Below are 18,302 nucleotides of genomic sequence, written 5' to 3'. Positions count from 1 at the left end.
TAAAAGTATCTCAAATTTGTCTCTGTTGGGTGGAAACGTCCAAATACTTTTCAGGATTCAAATTCAAAAATGGCAAAAGTAGCAGATCGACAAGCTCAACAGGCGACTCTTTGTGACGCGTTTTGAGCTTGCAGATCTGCTACTTTTGGTACTTACTGTATGTGTGACGCTGTAGCTGTAGTATGGAACTTTGCGACACCAACTACTGGCTTATGTTCCACCAGTCTGGGTCGTGCTGACCCAGACTGGTGTTGTATTGTGGTGACCCAGACTGGTGTTGTATTGTTCAGGGCCTAATGGCCTTCCTGTTGTGAGCGGGACTGTTTAATTAACAGCGGAACCGCTGCCTTCACAGGAAGCCTGGCTGCATTAAGGAAAAGATAGTGTAACACAACATCTTTTACATACAATAACCTGGAATATCCCTCTCTTCCAGAGGAAGTGAGAGCTTCATGTGCAATGTAAAGTACGCTCAAACTTCTTCATGCCAAGGACCCCCAAATTAACTTGCATTTGGCTGGAGACCCCCATCTGAAAAGGTTTTGTGACAGGGACTCCCATACAAATATCCGATTAAAGTGATTAAACTAATTTTCATAGATACTACAATATATTATTAACTAATTAACAGTTCAATTCCCAGCGGGCTGCACATTTGGGCTTAGCGTTTAAATTTCAGTAGCAGTATAATTCTTTTCCTTTTTAGAGGTATTAAGAAAGGTCTTAAAAGTCATCCAATTTATATTAAAATATACTACAGAGCACGGATCTCCATACATCTAGCTCTGTGCAAATTTATTTGGCAGTTTATTTTTGCTGACACACACAAAGTGAAACATAGGAGTGGTTTGCAAAAAAAAAGATTAGCAACACCCTCTGACACAGTCTACTCTATGTGTTCCTTCATTTCTCTGCAGAGTAAAGCACCAAGTAGAATACCTGGGTCTGAAGGAGAACATCCGAGTGAGGCGTGCTGGTTACGCCTACCGCAGAATCTTCAAGAAGTTCCTCACCAGGTACCATACCTCAGTGGCTTTCAAACCTTTTCATGTCATGGAACCCCAAATCAATATGTATTTGGCCACGGACCCCCGCCTGAAAATGTTCTCTGTCAAAAACGCCCATATAAGATTTGTATTATTATAATTTTTTCAATATTTTGTGTAAATAGCTGATCTGCAAGCTCACAACGCAAGCCACCATTGAGAACCCCTGTCATACATCTGAAGAATCTCTCTGTAGAGAGAGAGGACACACTCGACGTGAACTTTTATAGACCTTCAAAGTGACAGTAGCTGCTAGCAAGCCCATTGTCCCAGTCAGCAGGGCAGAGCGGGGCCAAGTGACTCTATCCTCTCTCTTTCAGGGTTGGCCTTTGAAGGCAATCAGGAAACGCTTTGTGCATGTTAGTGTTGGCAACAGTGACAGGACAGGCTGTGTGTTTGAGTCCGCTGAAGAGAGACCCTTCTTCTCCACACAACACAATGGGCTCAGTGCTGCTGTTGTCGGTTTTACTGTTGTAAATTCTTCAGCATATGAGAGATTTGACTTTAAAATGCATAACTACCAGGGTGCTCGGGTGTCGCAGTGGTAAGCGCAGAGATAGTGGATTAAAATCCGGCTTTGTCCAGGGTCTATACAAACTCAATTGGCCCATGTTCGGGGAGGGAACAGGGAAGCCGGGAGGGGAGATTGATATCACTGCCCATATGCCTACGAGCTGGGGCGGCACCCGTCAGCGGGGTCTGTTGGCCGGGAGGAGTAGGGCGAAGGCTCTAGGTCCTCACTGGCAGGTGAGTCAGTAGTATACAACACTGGTTCCCAAACAGTGGGTCGGGACCCATTTGTGGGTCGCGGACACATTTTTATGGGTCCCTTTATCTTTTGTTTCCTACATCTTCAATAAATATTCCCCCCAAAAAAGATTTTTCATAAATTTAAAACAAAATTCAAAATGTTTTATCAATAATATCATGACAAAATCAAAGAAAATTCTAAGAAATTCCATGAATTAGAACACAAATGTTTAAGAAGTATAATGAAAATAGCTGATCTACAAGCTCACAACGTGGCGCGACGAGTTGTGAGCTTGTAGATCTGCTGTTTTCACTAGTCAAACGTCTAATGTCTCTTGCGTCACGACCTAAAAGGTTTGGGAACCACTAGTATACAACATATTATTGCTGATGATCTCCAGCCTCCAAGTCCAAATATGTATAAAGACATCTTGTTTGGCTGCTCCTTCTGCTCCTCAGGTACGCCATCCTAACCAAAGAGACCTGGCCGACGTGGCGAGGAGACGAGAAACAAGGAGTCCTTCATCTCCTGCGCTCCGTCAACATGGACAGCGATCAGTACCAGCTAGGACGCACCAAGCTATTCGTCAAAGCACCGGAGTCGGTAAGCTACCCCTCTGTCCTCCTCTCAACCACTTAGCTACTGAATTATAAAAAAAAATAGCTGATCTACAAGCTCACAATGTGTCGCATCATTGTGAGCCCATAGATCTGCTGTTTTAGAAAAAAACTTCCAAATCACCTCTAATGACCTGCCCAAAATTGGGACGCCAGTGCTTAAAATGAATTCACACTCCATCACTCGTTGGAGTCATTTGCAAACAACGACTTATCTTAAAGCTAACCATGGCGCCATGATAAGTTCTTGTCGGCAAGCGAGACCGCTCACTACGGAGTATAAATTATGCTTCAGGCTGCCTCATCCTTTGTACTTCATGCAGGAGTTGCCCTGTACACTGTGTGCCTCCAGAAGAAAGCTTTCAGGGAAAACCTAGCACAAGTTTGCCACCTCGTAGCAAAATAACCACTTAACTCGCAAACCTCCTCAAAGGCTCATATGGGCTGTGAATTCAAATTACACATCCACATGGCTGCTGGGACGCAGAGGCCTATTTCTGTCAGGGTGGGGATGTAGAATGAGGGTTGGGGGGGCGGGACAGGGCGGGAACGGGGGGGTCTCCGAATTTTCACATTAAACACCATAAAAGGCACTAGTGTCCCAGAAACAAGTCCCAATGCCTATTCTACAGGAGGAGGGGTTTTATACGTCACATCAGCACTGAGTCAACACCGCTCTGGAACTGAAGCACAAGTGCGAAGTTGTGGTCACAGAGTTGGTGGGACATTGTAAGAGCTAGAAGTTTTCCACCATAACTGCACTTTTTTCATGGCTCCTATGAAAGCTGCGCTTGTGAGAAGTCTATGAGGTCACTTATTAACATTTTGTACACACCGTGCACACACACACCGTGCACTCTCTCTCCCTCCTTCTTTCTCAGAGAGATTCGTGTCCATATGCTAACATAGACATCTTAGTTGGTGTACTGTAGGTATTCGTTGAATCAGGTCTTATGGCTCGTCTTCAATGCCAGCACTTATTCCAGAGTCGCTGTGTGTGTGTGTGTGTGTGTGTGTGTGTGTGTGTGTGTGTGTGTGTGTGTGTGTGTGTGTGTGTGTGTGTGTGTGTGTGTGTGTGTGTGTGTGTGTGTGTGTGTGTGTGTGTGTGTGTGTGTGTGTGTGTGTGTGTGTGTGTGTCTGTGTCTGTGTCTGTGCGCGCGTGTGTGTGTGTGTCAGTCTGGCAACGTGTGCTGCCCCACGTTGCCAGACTGAGCTTCTGTGATTGAGGTTTTGCTTATGAAACACAAATATCACATCTCATATCTAGCTGCTGAAATGAGCTGCCATGCTTCTAAAAACAAAACCTGGCACTCTGATAAGGCCCTGACACCAAGTCATTAGTTCAGAACTGCAGTGTGTTTTTCTTTCTTTTTTTTTTCACTGCGTCGCTAATTAAATAACATGTGTTTGACTGCGTGCCAGATGTGAGCCCGTGCAGTCACTTTATTCTCAAGATGAGCCTGTCTACCAGAGTGCTGATGGATGGACTGCCAGTGTTGGAAAGTAACTCAGTACATTTACTCAAGTACTGTACTGAAGTACAACTCTGAGGACATTTTACTTGAGTATGTACTATTATAGTACTTTTTACTCCACTACTTTAGTTACTAGATATTTTGTGGCTTTAGATCATTATTACAAAACAATGAATAACCAATTAAGCCTATTTTGAACTTTGATTGTTTAGAAATAGCTGTTCACAAGCTACTTCAGTACTTTGGTGCTGTAGGAATACTTTGATGCCAATACATTAAGTACTGTTACTAAAATACAATTTTGAATACAGAGCTTTTACTTGTAACACAGTATTGCTACATTGTGGTAATGCTACTTTTAGGGTCTCTGTGTGTCTCAGAAATGTCACAAGTGAGGAGTCACAGGAGACTCCTTGTTTTACTGTCGTCTCATCACTCACTACCGCCCTCTAGATGAAATATCCTATCAGTGTTAATACAGAAGTTCACAAGGCTGGATGAGCTTCTAAATCTGCTAATTTAACCATTTTTGCACGACACAGATCTGCCACAAAATTCAATATGAAAAGTTTGTGTTGAATAAGCACGTCTCGATTATTACATTAATCCAAAAAAGTAATCGACAGAATAATCACTAAGAAAATCATGGATAGTTGCAGCCCTAAGTCACGCCTAAATGTAACCCTCAGAATGGACCAGAAAAACCCAACGTAAAGCAGTGTTTTGTTAAGTCTTTCTCTAGTCTATAGGTTGTGTTTTATCACTGTGTGTCCTGTGCCAAGGAGAAGGCTGCGTGCCACGAGGCTGCGTGGGCAGGATGTTTAGTCTGAGTGGGCAGAGGGCACAGAGAGATGGTTGCATGTCTAGAGGCCCGTCAGGAAATGACTGCTGGTTTCATGAAGCTCATTCAGCTCAGGAAGGAGGGATGTATTCTGGGGAGCAACAAATCAATACTTTACATTGTAGACCCGATGACGCACTGCGACACATAGAAATGACAGCCCCCCAGAATAAATACACTTACTAGAGAATTTGCAGTCCTCCACACCAATAAGAATTGTATCATTGTGACATTGATTGCACAAAGTGAATTTGAACTAGATTTGTTTGGGATTTTAACACTAATTGGAGCTTGATTTGTCATTAGAATTTAATTAATCATTTTGGAAGCAGATAGCACAAAGAGCCCCCCCTGCCCCAAAGAAAAGAGAGCAAAAGCGGATATGAGGGGGCACCTGCTGGCCTAGTGGTCCAGGCGCATACCACATAGGCTCTGATGCTGTGTCAACGTGTCGCGGGTTCGAGTCCCGTTCCTGACTACCTTTGCTGCGTGTCACTCCCCATCTCTCTCCCCATTTCCTGTCAGTCTACTGTCTAATCAATAAAGGCATGAAAGCCCCAAAACAAATCTTAAAAAAGAAAAAAAAACGGAAATGAAATGAGACAATAAAAAAAACTGAAGCTAAAAGCAATAAAACACTGTGATAAAAGATAAAAGCAGAGGAAAAAGTCTTAAAAAACGAAATACTAAACACCAAGAGCCATCAGACATTTGAGAAGTCTATAAAAATGAGAACAGTTAAAGACTAAGCAGATGTAAGCCTTGTAGAAGACACTTTATGGTCTGCTTACCATTCACCTGCAAAAACAACCTATATTATTTCAATTGATAAAATGGCATTTAGCAAGTTTGTTAGAACAAAGAGACAAAAGTAATGGGTGGTTAATTCAGCTGTTGTTAATATATCAGTATACCAGTGTTTCCCAAACAGTGAGCCCATTTTTGCATCACACAACCATTTTGTATCACAAGTAAATGTCCACTTTTTTTACATCCAAAATCTTTTGAATGAGAAAGAATGTCAGAAACTTCCTAAAATAGAATTTCCATAACTTTCCAAAAGTAGTGAAAATAGCACATCTACAAGCGCACAGTGTGTTGCATAGTGACGCGTTGTGAGCTTGTAGGTCGGCTATTTTCACTATTGAAATGGGGCTTAAGTGATTCATTTATAATCTACATTTTATTTTTGGGGTCACCGGGAGACTCCAAATTATCTTTTGGGTCTCGAGCTAAAAGGTTTGAGAACCCCTGCTCACAAAACAGCTGACAAGAACAATAGAATGCTTTTACTCATGGCACGTTGTTTGAAGACACTCTGCAGTAAATGTAGTGACAGTTGAAACATTTCTACCCCATGCCTCTTATTACAACATTCCAGCCACACCTGTAGCCTCGGAAAGGCCAGGAAAACACTGACTGGGCTAGGTGAAATAAACAGATGTACAAGCTCACAGCGTATTACTTTGTGCCACGCTGCGAGCTGTTTTGTAACATAAATCTGCTCTTCTGAGGGTCCCTAGTACAAACCGTTTTCAGATGGGGGTCCACGGCCAAATGCATATCAATTCGGGGGTCCTTGACACAAAGAGGTTTGAGAAACACTGAACACGTGCACCAGCATTATCTTGCTGAACAACCAAAAACAATCACAAGATCATCAGTGAAACTGACAGCCAAGGCATTGGGCTTGTGTATTGAACTGAATACAGGAATGTACTGTATGTATGCTCAGTCATCCCTGCATGACGCTGTTACTGTGTTTGGGTGTGTCTGTGGAAAGTACGGTACTCAAGTAAAAACATACTTTTACTTTACTGTAGCAGTTTTTAATACTTTTTTCCCCATCCACTACAGTTATTTGAAACCTTTAGTTACAAGTTACTTTGTAGATTTAGCTTAAAAAACACATTTTGTCTATTCTAAAATAGCCGATCTACTCTACAAGCTCATAACACACATCTGCTATTTTCGAATGATGCAGTCATATTTTGAAAACCTTATAAATAACTGGTTCCATTCTGCAGTATATCATGATGCCTATACTTGTACTCAAATACAATTTTGAATACAGGAGTCAGGACCTGTACTTGTAACAGAATATTTCTACATTGTGGTATTGATACTTGTGTGTGCACTTGCACTGTGTGTGTGTGTGTGTGTGCGCGTGCGTGTGTGTGTGTGTGTGTGTGTGTGTGTGTGTCTGTGTGTGGTTCTCAACAGCTCTTTCTATTGGAAGAGACAAGGGAGCGTAAGTTTGATGGCTACGCCAGGACCATCCAGAGGGCCTGGAGGAAATATGTGGCGCGCAAGAAGTATGTCCAGATGAGAGAGGAGGGTGAGTGATTTCATTTCATTTCATTTCTCTTCTCGTCTCGTCTCGTCTCTTCTCTTCTCTTCTCTTCTCTTCTCTTCTCTTCTCTTCTCTTCTCTCTTCTCTTCTCTTCATGCAACATGTTCTGGGTCTCCTCCTCAGCCTCTGACCTGCTACTGAACCGAAAGGAGAGGCGGAGACACAGCCTCAACAGAAACTTTGTGGGCGACTACCTGGGCATGGACGACAGGCCTGAGCTCCGACAGTTCATGGCCAAGAGGGAAAAGATCGACTTTGCTGACAAAGTCACAAAATACGACCGCCGCTTCAAGGTGGGGCTACAGAACGTCACGCAGTGACTGACAAAACCCCAATTTGAGTTTTCATGCAATAGCAATGAGCCACACATCATATTTTGTTGTTTTCCGTTGTTTTTAGGGAATCAAGAGGGACTTAATCCTCACGCCAAAGAGTGTGTACCTGATTGGGAGAGAGAAGGTGAAACAGGGACCAGAGAAAGGTCAGGTGACGGAGGTGTTGAAGAGGAGGATTGAAGTGGAGAAGATCTTGGCAGTGTCTCTCAGGTAAGAGTCAAGTTATACAAGCAATGACCAAAAAGCTGACCGGCAAACTCAGAGTTGAGAGCATGTAGACTGGCTGTTTTCAGCAACGATATATTTGGTATAGAGGGGAAGGGGGGGCATAGTATACACTAGGGTTTAAAGTAGTTATGGGTTTAAGCCTGATTTATACTTTGCTGTACAAAGGGTTGCTCACAGAAATTTGCTGATATATACTGTAAGCTGACAATGCGTGACGATGCGATGTGTTGTCTGCGATGCATAGTCTGCAAAGGTAGTCTGCAAACAAATGCATTTGTGTTGAAGGTGTTTTGCTATCAAAGCATTGTATGCAACTTTGTGTTTTGTACAGTACATATCTTTTTTTCCTTCTCCACAAAATGCATTATTTTCACAGCATTTCCTCAATTGTTGACAACACTACCAGATTTAGTTTTTCACAGTTTAGTTAATTCAGGATTTCAGGGCTTACATTTATTTATTTATTTAGTAACCTACACTTTAGTAAAAGGCCACATAGGACAGAAGAGAACAGCAATACTATATTGATATAGTTGCTGTCGGCAGAAACCTCTTATGTCCATATTTTTACTTTAACAGACAGAAAAATAAGTGAAGAATAATAGTGGTGATGGTTTAAGGAATATATTTCTCTATAACTAATCAGATATTGGGATATTGTTTAGACGTGGCTCACTCCAATCTCTTGTTTGTTTCTCAGTACGAAAGATAATGCTTGTGGCTATTAAAACAAATAGATAAACATGATTGACGAAACAGGATAGATGGTATATTTATATGATATATCAATATATATACTGTATTATACAATACATCTACCCAGTTTGGGCTCTACTGGCTCTCATTTGTATTCTTATTACAAAGAACAGCCAGTAGCGCCATCTGGTGGCCATATATCTAGCTAAGGCCAAGCATTCGGTGCTTCTCAAATGGCTTCATTTCAAGGAACCCCGGGTTGGTACCCATTACATAAACCTTATTTATATAGCACTTTTCAAAAACGGCTTTACCAAGTGCTACACATACTTAAAAACAAACATGAAATGTAAAGGCAATTCAAAGACGGAATTAAAAACAAAGGAACCAATACAAAAACATATATACATATACGGCCAAGGACCCCCATAACTCTGAGAGTGTACTGGCACTTTAATATGATCAAGTTTGGTGTTAATTTACGAAAAAAACACAAAAAGTTCAAATAGATTTCTGCCTGACCGCAATGATATTAATCTGACTGTCCGTATTCTGGGCATATCCTAATAGGCGAACATTTGGTGAATTTGTATAGATGGGCTATTTTTGCTATTTGACGTACAGTACAACAAAGTATCAGCGGTTTAAGTGGTTACAACATAGTAAATCTATGTGTACACAAGGTTTTGTATGAGGTTATTTGTCTGTGATTATAGCCAGGAGGCAGTGGGGTGTTCCCTAAGCAAAACACTATATTGTTCAGGCAGAAACCTTGTATCTCCATATTTTAAGCAAAAATAGCCGATCTACAAGCTCACAATGCGACGCATTTTGAGCTGGTAGATAAGAGAAAGGAAGGTTATTAGGTCTGTCTGTACATAACTAAAAATGTATGTTGGCTCAGTTGGAACATGGGATCTTTGTTTTAATGGTTTAACAGTAATGGTTTGGGACATACAAGGTTTCCACCCGACAGCGACAATACAAAGGCCACTATATACGGTATCTAGCAGAGAGAGACTGGGTAGGCAGGGGCCCACCATGTAAAACTTGTGGGTATTTTCAGAAAGGCAAGAAGTTACTTCAAAGCCCCCAGTCTGGATTTTCAATCACACAAGTCCCCATGTGCCTGTAAATGTCACACAAAGGGGCATTACAAACATATGGAACCGATTAAACCACCTCTCGTATATGCGTGTGTGTGTGTGTGTGTGTGTGTGTGTGTGTGTGTGTGTGTGTGTGTGTGTGTGTGTGTGTGTGTGTGTGTGTGTGTGTGTGTGTGTGTGTGTGTGTGTGTGTGTCTGAGGAGTTGCTTCAAATGAATTCCGTTCTTTTTTTCATAATTATAAACGCTAATCAAAGAATGTTTGGTCGGGCCTTGCCGAGTCAGCGGACATCCGCTGTACTTGAGTCAAAGGATAGATACTCCTGGTCAAATATTACTCAAGTGCAAGTGAAAGTTGCACTTGAGTAATATTTGATCTTAGTGCTGTTGGTAAAGACATGCAGCTACAGATCATAGTTCTGTTAGTAAAGACATGCAGTAGACATACAGATCATAATGCTGTTGGTAAAGACATGGGTCATTTTGAGTGACTGTGTGTGTGAACTGGGTTGGTGGGTTAATATGAACTAGGTGGTGCACAGAGAGAAGTAAAGCAGCGGTTGTAAAAAGCTCATCAGGGAGAACGTCTCTTGATTGTGGAAGAACAAAACATGCCTGTGAGTCACAGACACACTGTATGCCAATAATGCCAGTGGTTCCAGGGGGTCCCCAGCAAAATGTGTGAATAGAGCATCAAAATCAGTCACTTCAACCCTATAACCAACACATTATAAATGAAAGGATCACTTCACCCATTTTCAACCTATCTTCATATCATCGGCACTCAATGATGTTCATTATAAGATGGTATCATTTCTACTCACAGTGTCTCAGAGGGCTGTGCACAATTCAGAAACCTGCCTAACTAACAAGCTCTTGTAAATACTTTTCATTGACAATATTTATAAAACCCAGTTAACCCACGGACACACTTGACCACTAAAAAAAAAGAAGCTAAATTAAGCAGATCAGATCGTCTATTTTGGCTGCTTTAGTGTGACACTGTTGTACGATGAAGTAGGGTATTAATTACTTAAAGAAAAAGAGAAAAAAAAAGTACAACAGGGGTCTTCAACGTTTTCAGGCCAAGGACCCTTAGTTGAGAGAGAGATGATGCAGGGACCCCCACAACCTTTTCATAGATTCCATATAGTTTCATTGTTTGACAGCACAATCATCAGTGGATTTTGGATTCATGTCAATTTGTGTTTTCAGATATTTAACCACTTGAGCCGTCATTACCTAATAAACTTGACCTTTCACTCTGTACTTAGTCTGCTCCTTTTCCCCTCTACACCAAACCTCTTTGCCGAAAATAGCCTATCTACAAGCTGCGAGGCGTTGTGAGCTTGTAGATCTGCTATTTTTGGCTACAGTTCTCAGAATATGGACACTAGGGTTCAGGTTGTTAATATAAAAAAGATTGGAAGATTTGGAGGACCCCCTGTAGTAACTCTGAGGACCCCCTGGGGGGGGAAACTACCCATAAGTCAGAAGGTTCATTAGTCCGAAGGTTCATTAGTCCGAATTTAGTTAGGGTTACTGAGGTTAGGGTTAGGGTTAGGCATAGTATTCTTAACAGATTCGGACTAATGAACCTTTGGACCAATGCCATGGCACCCCTAGGGGTCCCGGACCCCCTGTTGAAGACCCCTGGTTTACCATGTTAAACTGGAGCTACAAGGTTGCCTGACGGTGACGATATACATGTCCTCTTTCAGCCCAATGCAGGATGACCTGTTGATCCTACATGAGCAGGAGTATGACAGCCTGTTGGAGTGCGTCTTTAAAACGGAGTTCCTCAGCTTATTGGCCCGGAGGTTCGAAGAGAAGACCCAGAGGAAGCTACCGCTCAAGTTTGGTACCACGTAAGTACAACAGTACACCTGTTTCTGTTTTCTTCTTTTTCTAATCACAAACAGTGTAGGAAACAAGAAATTAAGGGACCCATAAAAAACAGTGCAGTATTCTGACTGTATTTGGAGTCATTCATTCACTATCCTGGATACTGTATCGTACCCTACTTATATTTTGTAAAAGAAGGTGCTGCGCCTCACGGGGCGATCCTTTCAATACACTCTGAAAAGTTCTGAGTCGTGTATGGTACACAGGTGTGTAAAGCAGCGGTTCTCAAAGTGTGGCGGTTTCGCCCCAAGCTCAGTGATTGATAGTTAGGAACCAAATGGACACTTACAGGTCTGTAACTCTGAGAGAGAAGGTTCCATTTGTACACTCTCAGAGTTATGGGGGTCCGTGCCAAACTGAGGTTCCTTGAAATGAAAGGGTTTGGGAAGCACTGGACTAAGGCCAGACAGGAGAAAGAGCTGTACCAGCTTAACCTTCTTAACCAGTACCAGCTTAACCTTCCCAATCAGACTCACCTCACCGCTACTCACCAGTTAAGAGTGGGGTGGCTCAGAGTAGATGACAGAGTACAGCAACTTGCAATGGGACTGGTGTACAAGATACACTACACCACTATGATACCCAAGTACCTGTCAAAATACTTTATAAACGTTAAGGATGTCCATAATTACAACACCAGAGGCAGTGCCACAGATCACGTTCAACCCAGAGTCAACTCAAAGAAAGGGTCGAACTCGTTCTTCTGCTATACCACAAAAATGTGGAATGCCTTACCGAAGGCCATAAAGGAGTGTGGATCACTAGCATCCTTTAAAATTGCCCTAAAAAACCACTTACAGGCAGCAGCCGTTCACAACTGGTAAAAACCTAGCCCAACCCTACCCTCCCTGCCCCTTCCTTGTATATACTGTACATACTGATTGTTTAGACTTACTGTTACCTGCCCCTTCCTTGTATATATTGTATATACTGTACTTACTGATTGTATAGACCTACTGTTTTCTTTTTCTTTCTTTTTTTCTTTACATGTCTACTGCATAGTACTGTGTTCTATTTGTCTGTCATTCAATGTTATATGAGATACTTAAATGGTTTCCTGTTGAAATAAGCTTAGTCTTTTCATGGATCTCCTTTTAGTAGACCTTGTACCAGTGAACTGTACCGTCATGAATCTGTACATTTTCCTATGCAAACTTCTAATAAAGCCTTCAATCAAAACCAGCTAACAGACTGTGCTGTTTGTAATGCTGGGGCTTAGCTAGATGTATGGCCACCAGATGGCGGTACTCACCTTTTTTTGTAATAATAACCAGCCCCAAATAAAAACAGGATAGCTATAGCTGTACATAATTATATATCATGTTGTTGCTTTCGGGAAGAAACCTCTCATATGAGATGTTTTTTCGTAAATGAATTCCCTAATTGATTGCGACCGTCAGGGAGCAGTTTACTATGAAAACCTCCACTGGTCGTCCGTCCGTCCGTCCGTCCGTCACACGTCACACCTTTGCCCTGCTCATATCTCCGCATCAGTATGACATCACACCACATGTGTACACAAACCTTTGTGTACGTTGCTGTGGCAACAGTCTGTTGTTGCTGGTCTGTTAGTGTACGTTAGCAACCATGGTTTTACCCTAGCAACCAACTGTTTACCCTAGCAACCAACTGTTTACCATAGCAACCATGTTTTTTTACCCTAGCAACCAACTGTTTACCATAGCAACCAGATACGCAGAGCAGGGATCTCCATATATGGGCATAAACAGGTGACATCACACTGATGTCAGATACTCAGAGCAGGGATTTCTCCATAATATATGGGCATAAAAGGGATTCTGTTAGGGATCTCCATATATGGGCATAAAAGGGATTCTGTTAGGGATCTCCATATATGGGCATAAAAGGGATTCTGTTAGGGATCTCCATATATGGGCATAAAAGGGATTCTGTTAGGGATCTCCATATATGGGCATAAAAGGGATTCCGTTAGGGATCTCCATATATGGGCATAAAAGGGATTCTGTTAGCTGTTAGTGATCTCCATATATGGGCATAAAAGGGATGCTGTTAGGGATCTCTATATATGGGCATAAAAGGGATTCTGTTAGGGATCTCCATATATGGGCATGAAAGGGATTCTGTTAGGGATCTCCATATATGGGCATAAAAGGGATTGTATCCCAGATGATGCCCTGTTAGGAGATCCACACTAACAGAATCCATATATGGTCCTACCGACAGCTGCTATAAGCCAACCCTGGCGATAAGGTCTGAGTCGAAGAAATGCTTCTTTCCTGGCAAGAATTGCCCCTTTATACTGTAGGGCTCGTTTGTGTATTGTATGACATCACGCCACATCATCGGCTGAGGACTGTGTGATGTCATCATATCTCCATATATGGAGACATAAGTTGCTCATGCCCAAATATGGGCTGGTGAGGTCAGACTTAGTGTGATGCGTAGGTTATCTCCATATATGGAGATTCAACTTCAATGAGTAACCATGGCAAACTGTCAACTGCCCGTATGTCTTGATAATTGGTAAAACAAACTTTTGGCCTATTTGTGGAGATAAGCGACCAAAGGTCGCTTATCTCCCGATTAGGGAGTCTTACTGGTCATAACACAGTGTCACACAAAAGTATCAAAAATAGCAGATGCGTTTTGAGCTCATATATCTGCTATTTTGGAATTTTAATCCTAAAAAGTAAAAGTTTTGGACTTAATGAGGTTTCCACCCGACAGCAACGATGTGTAGACAGTATGTCTATCCTAGTTATGGCTGGGGGTCTGTGGCCTAATTGGTACCAAACCGCGGGTTTGAGAAGCGCTGGTGTAAAGCAGGTGTTCTGATCCTCAGACTGGAGCTGAAGTTGAAGAAGGAGAACTGGGGCTTTCTGAGCGGCGGGGGGTCCAGGCAGGTGATGTTTGTCAGCGGACAGGGAGACGAGGCCGTCCTGAAGCCCTCCAGCAAAACACTGCAAGTCAGCATCGGCCCCGGACTCTCCAAGAACACACGTAAGCATCACAGACCATAAATAGCCACTTGAACCCCTGTTCTGAGGGGAATCTACAAGCTCACAACGCATCACAACATGAGCTTGTAGATCGTCTGTTTTTGTCGAAGAGATTCAAAGTGGAGTGACAACATTTACTGTTGCAACTCTGTCCAGCTTTATTTCATCTAGACAGAGTAACCTTTATTCTGAAACCTTTTATGTAACCCCAAAAGTGCATTGTGTTCAATGGACCTTTTCTGTAACCCCAAAACCCTAAAAGTCAATTGAGTTGGATTCAATTCAAGTCAATGTTCAATGGAGTCCCTTTTCTGATTGGACAATATAATAATGTCCAATCAGACAGGATTGGTCAAGCTTCACGTGACATCACAATCTATAGGCAGCCACACTTGCATTTTCTCAGATTTGCACCTTTCCAGTTTTACTAAGTACAGAGGGTTTAAGTGGTTAAGCCATTCATGAATAGTGAAAATGTTTTCCTTTTAAAAAAAAATCTTAGATAGAGTTGTTAGATGCTTACTTGTGAAGAATGTCATTCCCAGGTCCCACCAAGAAGAGCTTCAGTCACAGCCACACCAACTCGTCCAGAACCCACCAGAACATCCCCTCTCGGGCTGCTCCCGGACCCCCAGGTACCCATCCTTACCCCTCATGTCAACCTCTCATCTCAGCTCTAATTTAAGCCTCATTTATACTCTTGACAGTACGACGCTGTCACTTGCCAAAAATAACTGATCTACAAGTTCACAATGCACCACACATCATGGCATGTTTAGCTTACTGATGGGGTATACATATGCGTCTTCAATGGAAAATAGATAATGTAGATAATGATAAAATTAGGCCCAAAATAGCAACCAATTTTATTGAATTATAACAAATTAAATGGATTAGTTTGAGTAAGTGAGCCCCTAAAACACATCTCCCTCTTTGTGGTGCCCAGGGGGCCAGCACCAGAACGGCGGGCTGAAGAACACCAACCACATAGCCAACCAGAGGAACAGCTCGCAGCATTCCAACCAGAGGCCTCCTCCGTCGTCAGGCCAGCACCCGGCCGGCCGTCCCTTCCTCCCCACCAACGCCAGCCAGCACAAGGAGCGAGGAGGAGGAGGAGGCAACAGGCCGCAGCCCAATCTAGAGTGCCTGAAGGTCCCCGAACAAGGAGCTGCCGGGTGAGCAAACCATAGAGCAGTGCAGTGCTTCTCAAACTGTTTCATCATTTACCGATCTCCAAATGAATATGTGGCCGCGGACTCCCCACCACACAAATATCAGGGACCCCATATAAGATTTGTGTTAAAATGATTTAAAAAAGAAAAAAAGCCAATGTAGGGTTAAATTGGCTAAACTGAATTTGACACCCCCTCAAGGACCCCCGGACCCACTTTGAGAACCACTGCCTTAGGCATTCGTATGCAGAAGTGTAACTTAATATGATTGATTAAAAGGAAAGTGTGTGCGTGTGTGTGTGTGTGCGTGTGTGTGTGTGTGTGTGTGTGTGTGTGCGTGTGTGTGTGTGTGTGTGTGTGTGTGTGTGTGTGTGTCTGTGTCTGTGTGTGTGCTCTCGTTTTTGTGACATACTGAGGACCAGAGGTACTCACAAGCATAGTAGAATTGGAAAAAATAGGACATTTGCCGGTCCTCACAAAGTTAGGGGTTAGGGGTTAGGTTTAGGGATAGAGGTTAGGGTAAGGCCACAGGAAATGAATGGAAGTCTATATGTCCTCAGTATGTCACAAAAACGAGATTGTGTGTGTGTGTGTGTGTGTGTGTGTGTGTGTGTGTGTGTGTGTGTGTGTGTGTGTGTGTGTGTGTGTGTGTGTGTGTGTGTGTGTGTGTGTGTGTGTGTGTGTGTGTGTGTGTGTGTGTGTGTGTGTGTGTGTGTGTGTGTGTGTGTGTGTGGGGTATGTCCTGTGTCGTGTCTTGTTGTGTGTGTGTGTGTGTGTGTGTGCACGTGCGCTCGCGTGTGTGTGCCTGTTTGGATTTGTTTTGATCAATATGGTAAACTGCCTCACTTCACGTACACTACTACATACATTCGTCTGCACAGTAGAACTGTACGTACAAAGACATGCACATATAATTTGGATAATTTGTTCCTTTATAGCAATGGAGGCAGTCGATCAGCTTCAAATGGAGGAATGTGAGTTTGCATATTCAGTGTTTTTGGTGGTGGGTCAGGCCTAGGAAACGCTCTCATTAGCATGATGTGTCGTTGCTTCTTCTAGTGGCTTGTAGATTTCTGACAGTTCTACAGTAAAGCTGTTCATTTGGCCAGCGACACCCTCGTGCAATGCAGTTTAAATGAACCATTTAAGCCCCATATCATCGCTGTCGGGCAGAAACCTCTTATCACCATATTCTAACCTTTTCCGTAAGCTAACGGCCAACGTGATCAAAAAAAGTACCAGAACTGCAAGCTCGAAATGTGGCACAAAGCAACGTGTTTTGAGCTTGTCGATCTGATACTTCTACTGTTTTTGAATCCTGATAAGTAACAGTTTTAGACATATGAGGTTTCCACCCGACAGACGATATACATCATTGCACGACGCATAGTGAAAATAGGCGTTCTATAAGCTCACTAAGCGTTGCATTGTGAGCTTGTAGATCTGCTATTTTCTCTGTTTTTGAACATTGTTGAACATTCATTAAACAATGTTGCCTCAAGTGAGCCTCCTGGCCTCTCTGTTCTTCTGGCTGGACTACACTATTCCACTGGTACTGAACATCAGGTCCTTTGGACCCCTGGTGGTCCCTGGACCGCTACGTTCAGAACCAGTGCTCTGTCTCTGGTCAGAAGAGACTGCATCATTACAATCTTTACTCAACATACTCTAAAGGTCTTTATTCAAGAAATAATAACTTGTGAATGAAGTCACTCACTATTCCACTGCTTTTTACAAACTACTGGGTCCCAAACTGATGTGATATCATTGTGACAAAACTTGCTTGAGTTATCTTGAACTGGTTTGGTGTGTTAATAAGTGCAATGCATTGGCTGACTTTCACACTGTGTGTAAAATGGAGTCCTCTGGGTGGAAAAAGAATATCCTTTTAAATACGTTTGTTGGAATGTATTGGGCACATTTCATTAGAACTGCACAACAGGGGCTTGAGTTTACTAAGTCAGAACTGGGATATCGAGATGAGCATTAGTTTTTAGTGTCTCCCTTATGCCTGATGTACTCTATCGTCGTGCGATGAGTATAACTTCAGCTTTAGGCACACATCTTAATCCGTTGAGACTTTCAGTTGTATGCGTGTGTACACATTTTCTACTCCATAAAACCTTAAGTTTACACAAACTCACATGGATACAGCTGTTGCTTGCAGTAAGTGGACAACACAGTAGTGAGCTGAATGAGCGCCAGGACATTTTCCTCGCTGTTGCCAACTGTCCTGTGGTCTGCCTCTCTCTCTCTCCCTTGTTGTTTCCCAGAGCGCACAGGCCGTCGGCCAGCCGTCCCACCCCGGGAGGAGGGCGGCCAAAGCCTGCGCCCAAACCCAAGCCCCAAGTGCCTCAGTGCAAAGCTCTGTATGCCTACGACGCCCAAGACACAGACGAGCTGAGCTTCAACGCCGATGACGTCATTGACATCATCAAAGAAGGTGAGACAGTCACAACGACGACAACTGTCGTTTGTGTTTCTTTTTACGCCAGTGGTTCTACAGCTACACTCTATTAAAGTAGAATTCCGGACCAGCCGTTTTATTACGTTAATCTGATGTTATGATATCCCAGAACGATCGGTAATCTTTTCTTTTTTTCCCCCTTTTTTATCTTGAGGGATTTTAAGCTAAATCGCTTATTTGTATTGCTTGACAATTCCTTTTTCTTGTTTACATATATGTCCTCCATAATGGCAGAGATGTTTTAACAATAATGGGCTGCCGTAAAAAGGATAACGGCCGCTAGATCCCACCCCCTCCGGTCAGAGCTAACATAGCTAGAAATCGACAATT

General features: G+C 42.7%; 1 protein-coding gene across 2 annotated transcripts in view; it reads left to right on the top strand.

Annotated features, from left to right (window-relative positions):
• myo1ea (myosin IEa) overlaps nucleotides 1-18,302 on the top strand; it is an 89,287-nt gene that overhangs the window by 68,210 nt on the left and 2,775 nt on the right. The window contains exons 18-28 of one of the 2 annotated variants that reach the window (XM_080730560.1): nucleotides 918-1,016; nucleotides 2,256-2,400; nucleotides 6,954-7,068; nucleotides 7,207-7,376; nucleotides 7,483-7,628; nucleotides 11,169-11,315; nucleotides 14,177-14,334; nucleotides 14,879-14,968; nucleotides 15,280-15,508; nucleotides 16,444-16,479; nucleotides 17,779-17,948. In XM_080730560.1, coding sequence (XP_080586686.1) covers nucleotides 918-1,016; nucleotides 2,256-2,400; nucleotides 6,954-7,068; nucleotides 7,207-7,376; nucleotides 7,483-7,628; nucleotides 11,169-11,315; nucleotides 14,177-14,334; nucleotides 14,879-14,968; nucleotides 15,280-15,508; nucleotides 16,444-16,479; nucleotides 17,779-17,948 — 1,505 coding nt within the window. The remainder of the gene's footprint in view (nucleotides 1-917; nucleotides 1,017-2,255; nucleotides 2,401-6,953; nucleotides 7,069-7,206; nucleotides 7,377-7,482; nucleotides 7,629-11,168; nucleotides 11,316-14,176; nucleotides 14,335-14,878; nucleotides 14,969-15,279; nucleotides 15,509-16,443; nucleotides 16,480-17,778; nucleotides 17,949-18,302) is intronic. The other variant, XM_080730561.1, reaches the window with a different exon arrangement.

This window comes from Nannobrachium achirus (genome assembly GCF_963921795.1).
Source record: "Nannobrachium achirus genome assembly, chromosome: 7".
NCBI classification, from domain to species: domain Eukaryota; kingdom Metazoa; phylum Chordata; class Actinopteri; order Myctophiformes; family Myctophidae; genus Nannobrachium; species Nannobrachium achirus.
Note: the sequence above shows the minus strand (reverse complement) of the source record. Positions and strands in the feature narration are given on the sequence as shown.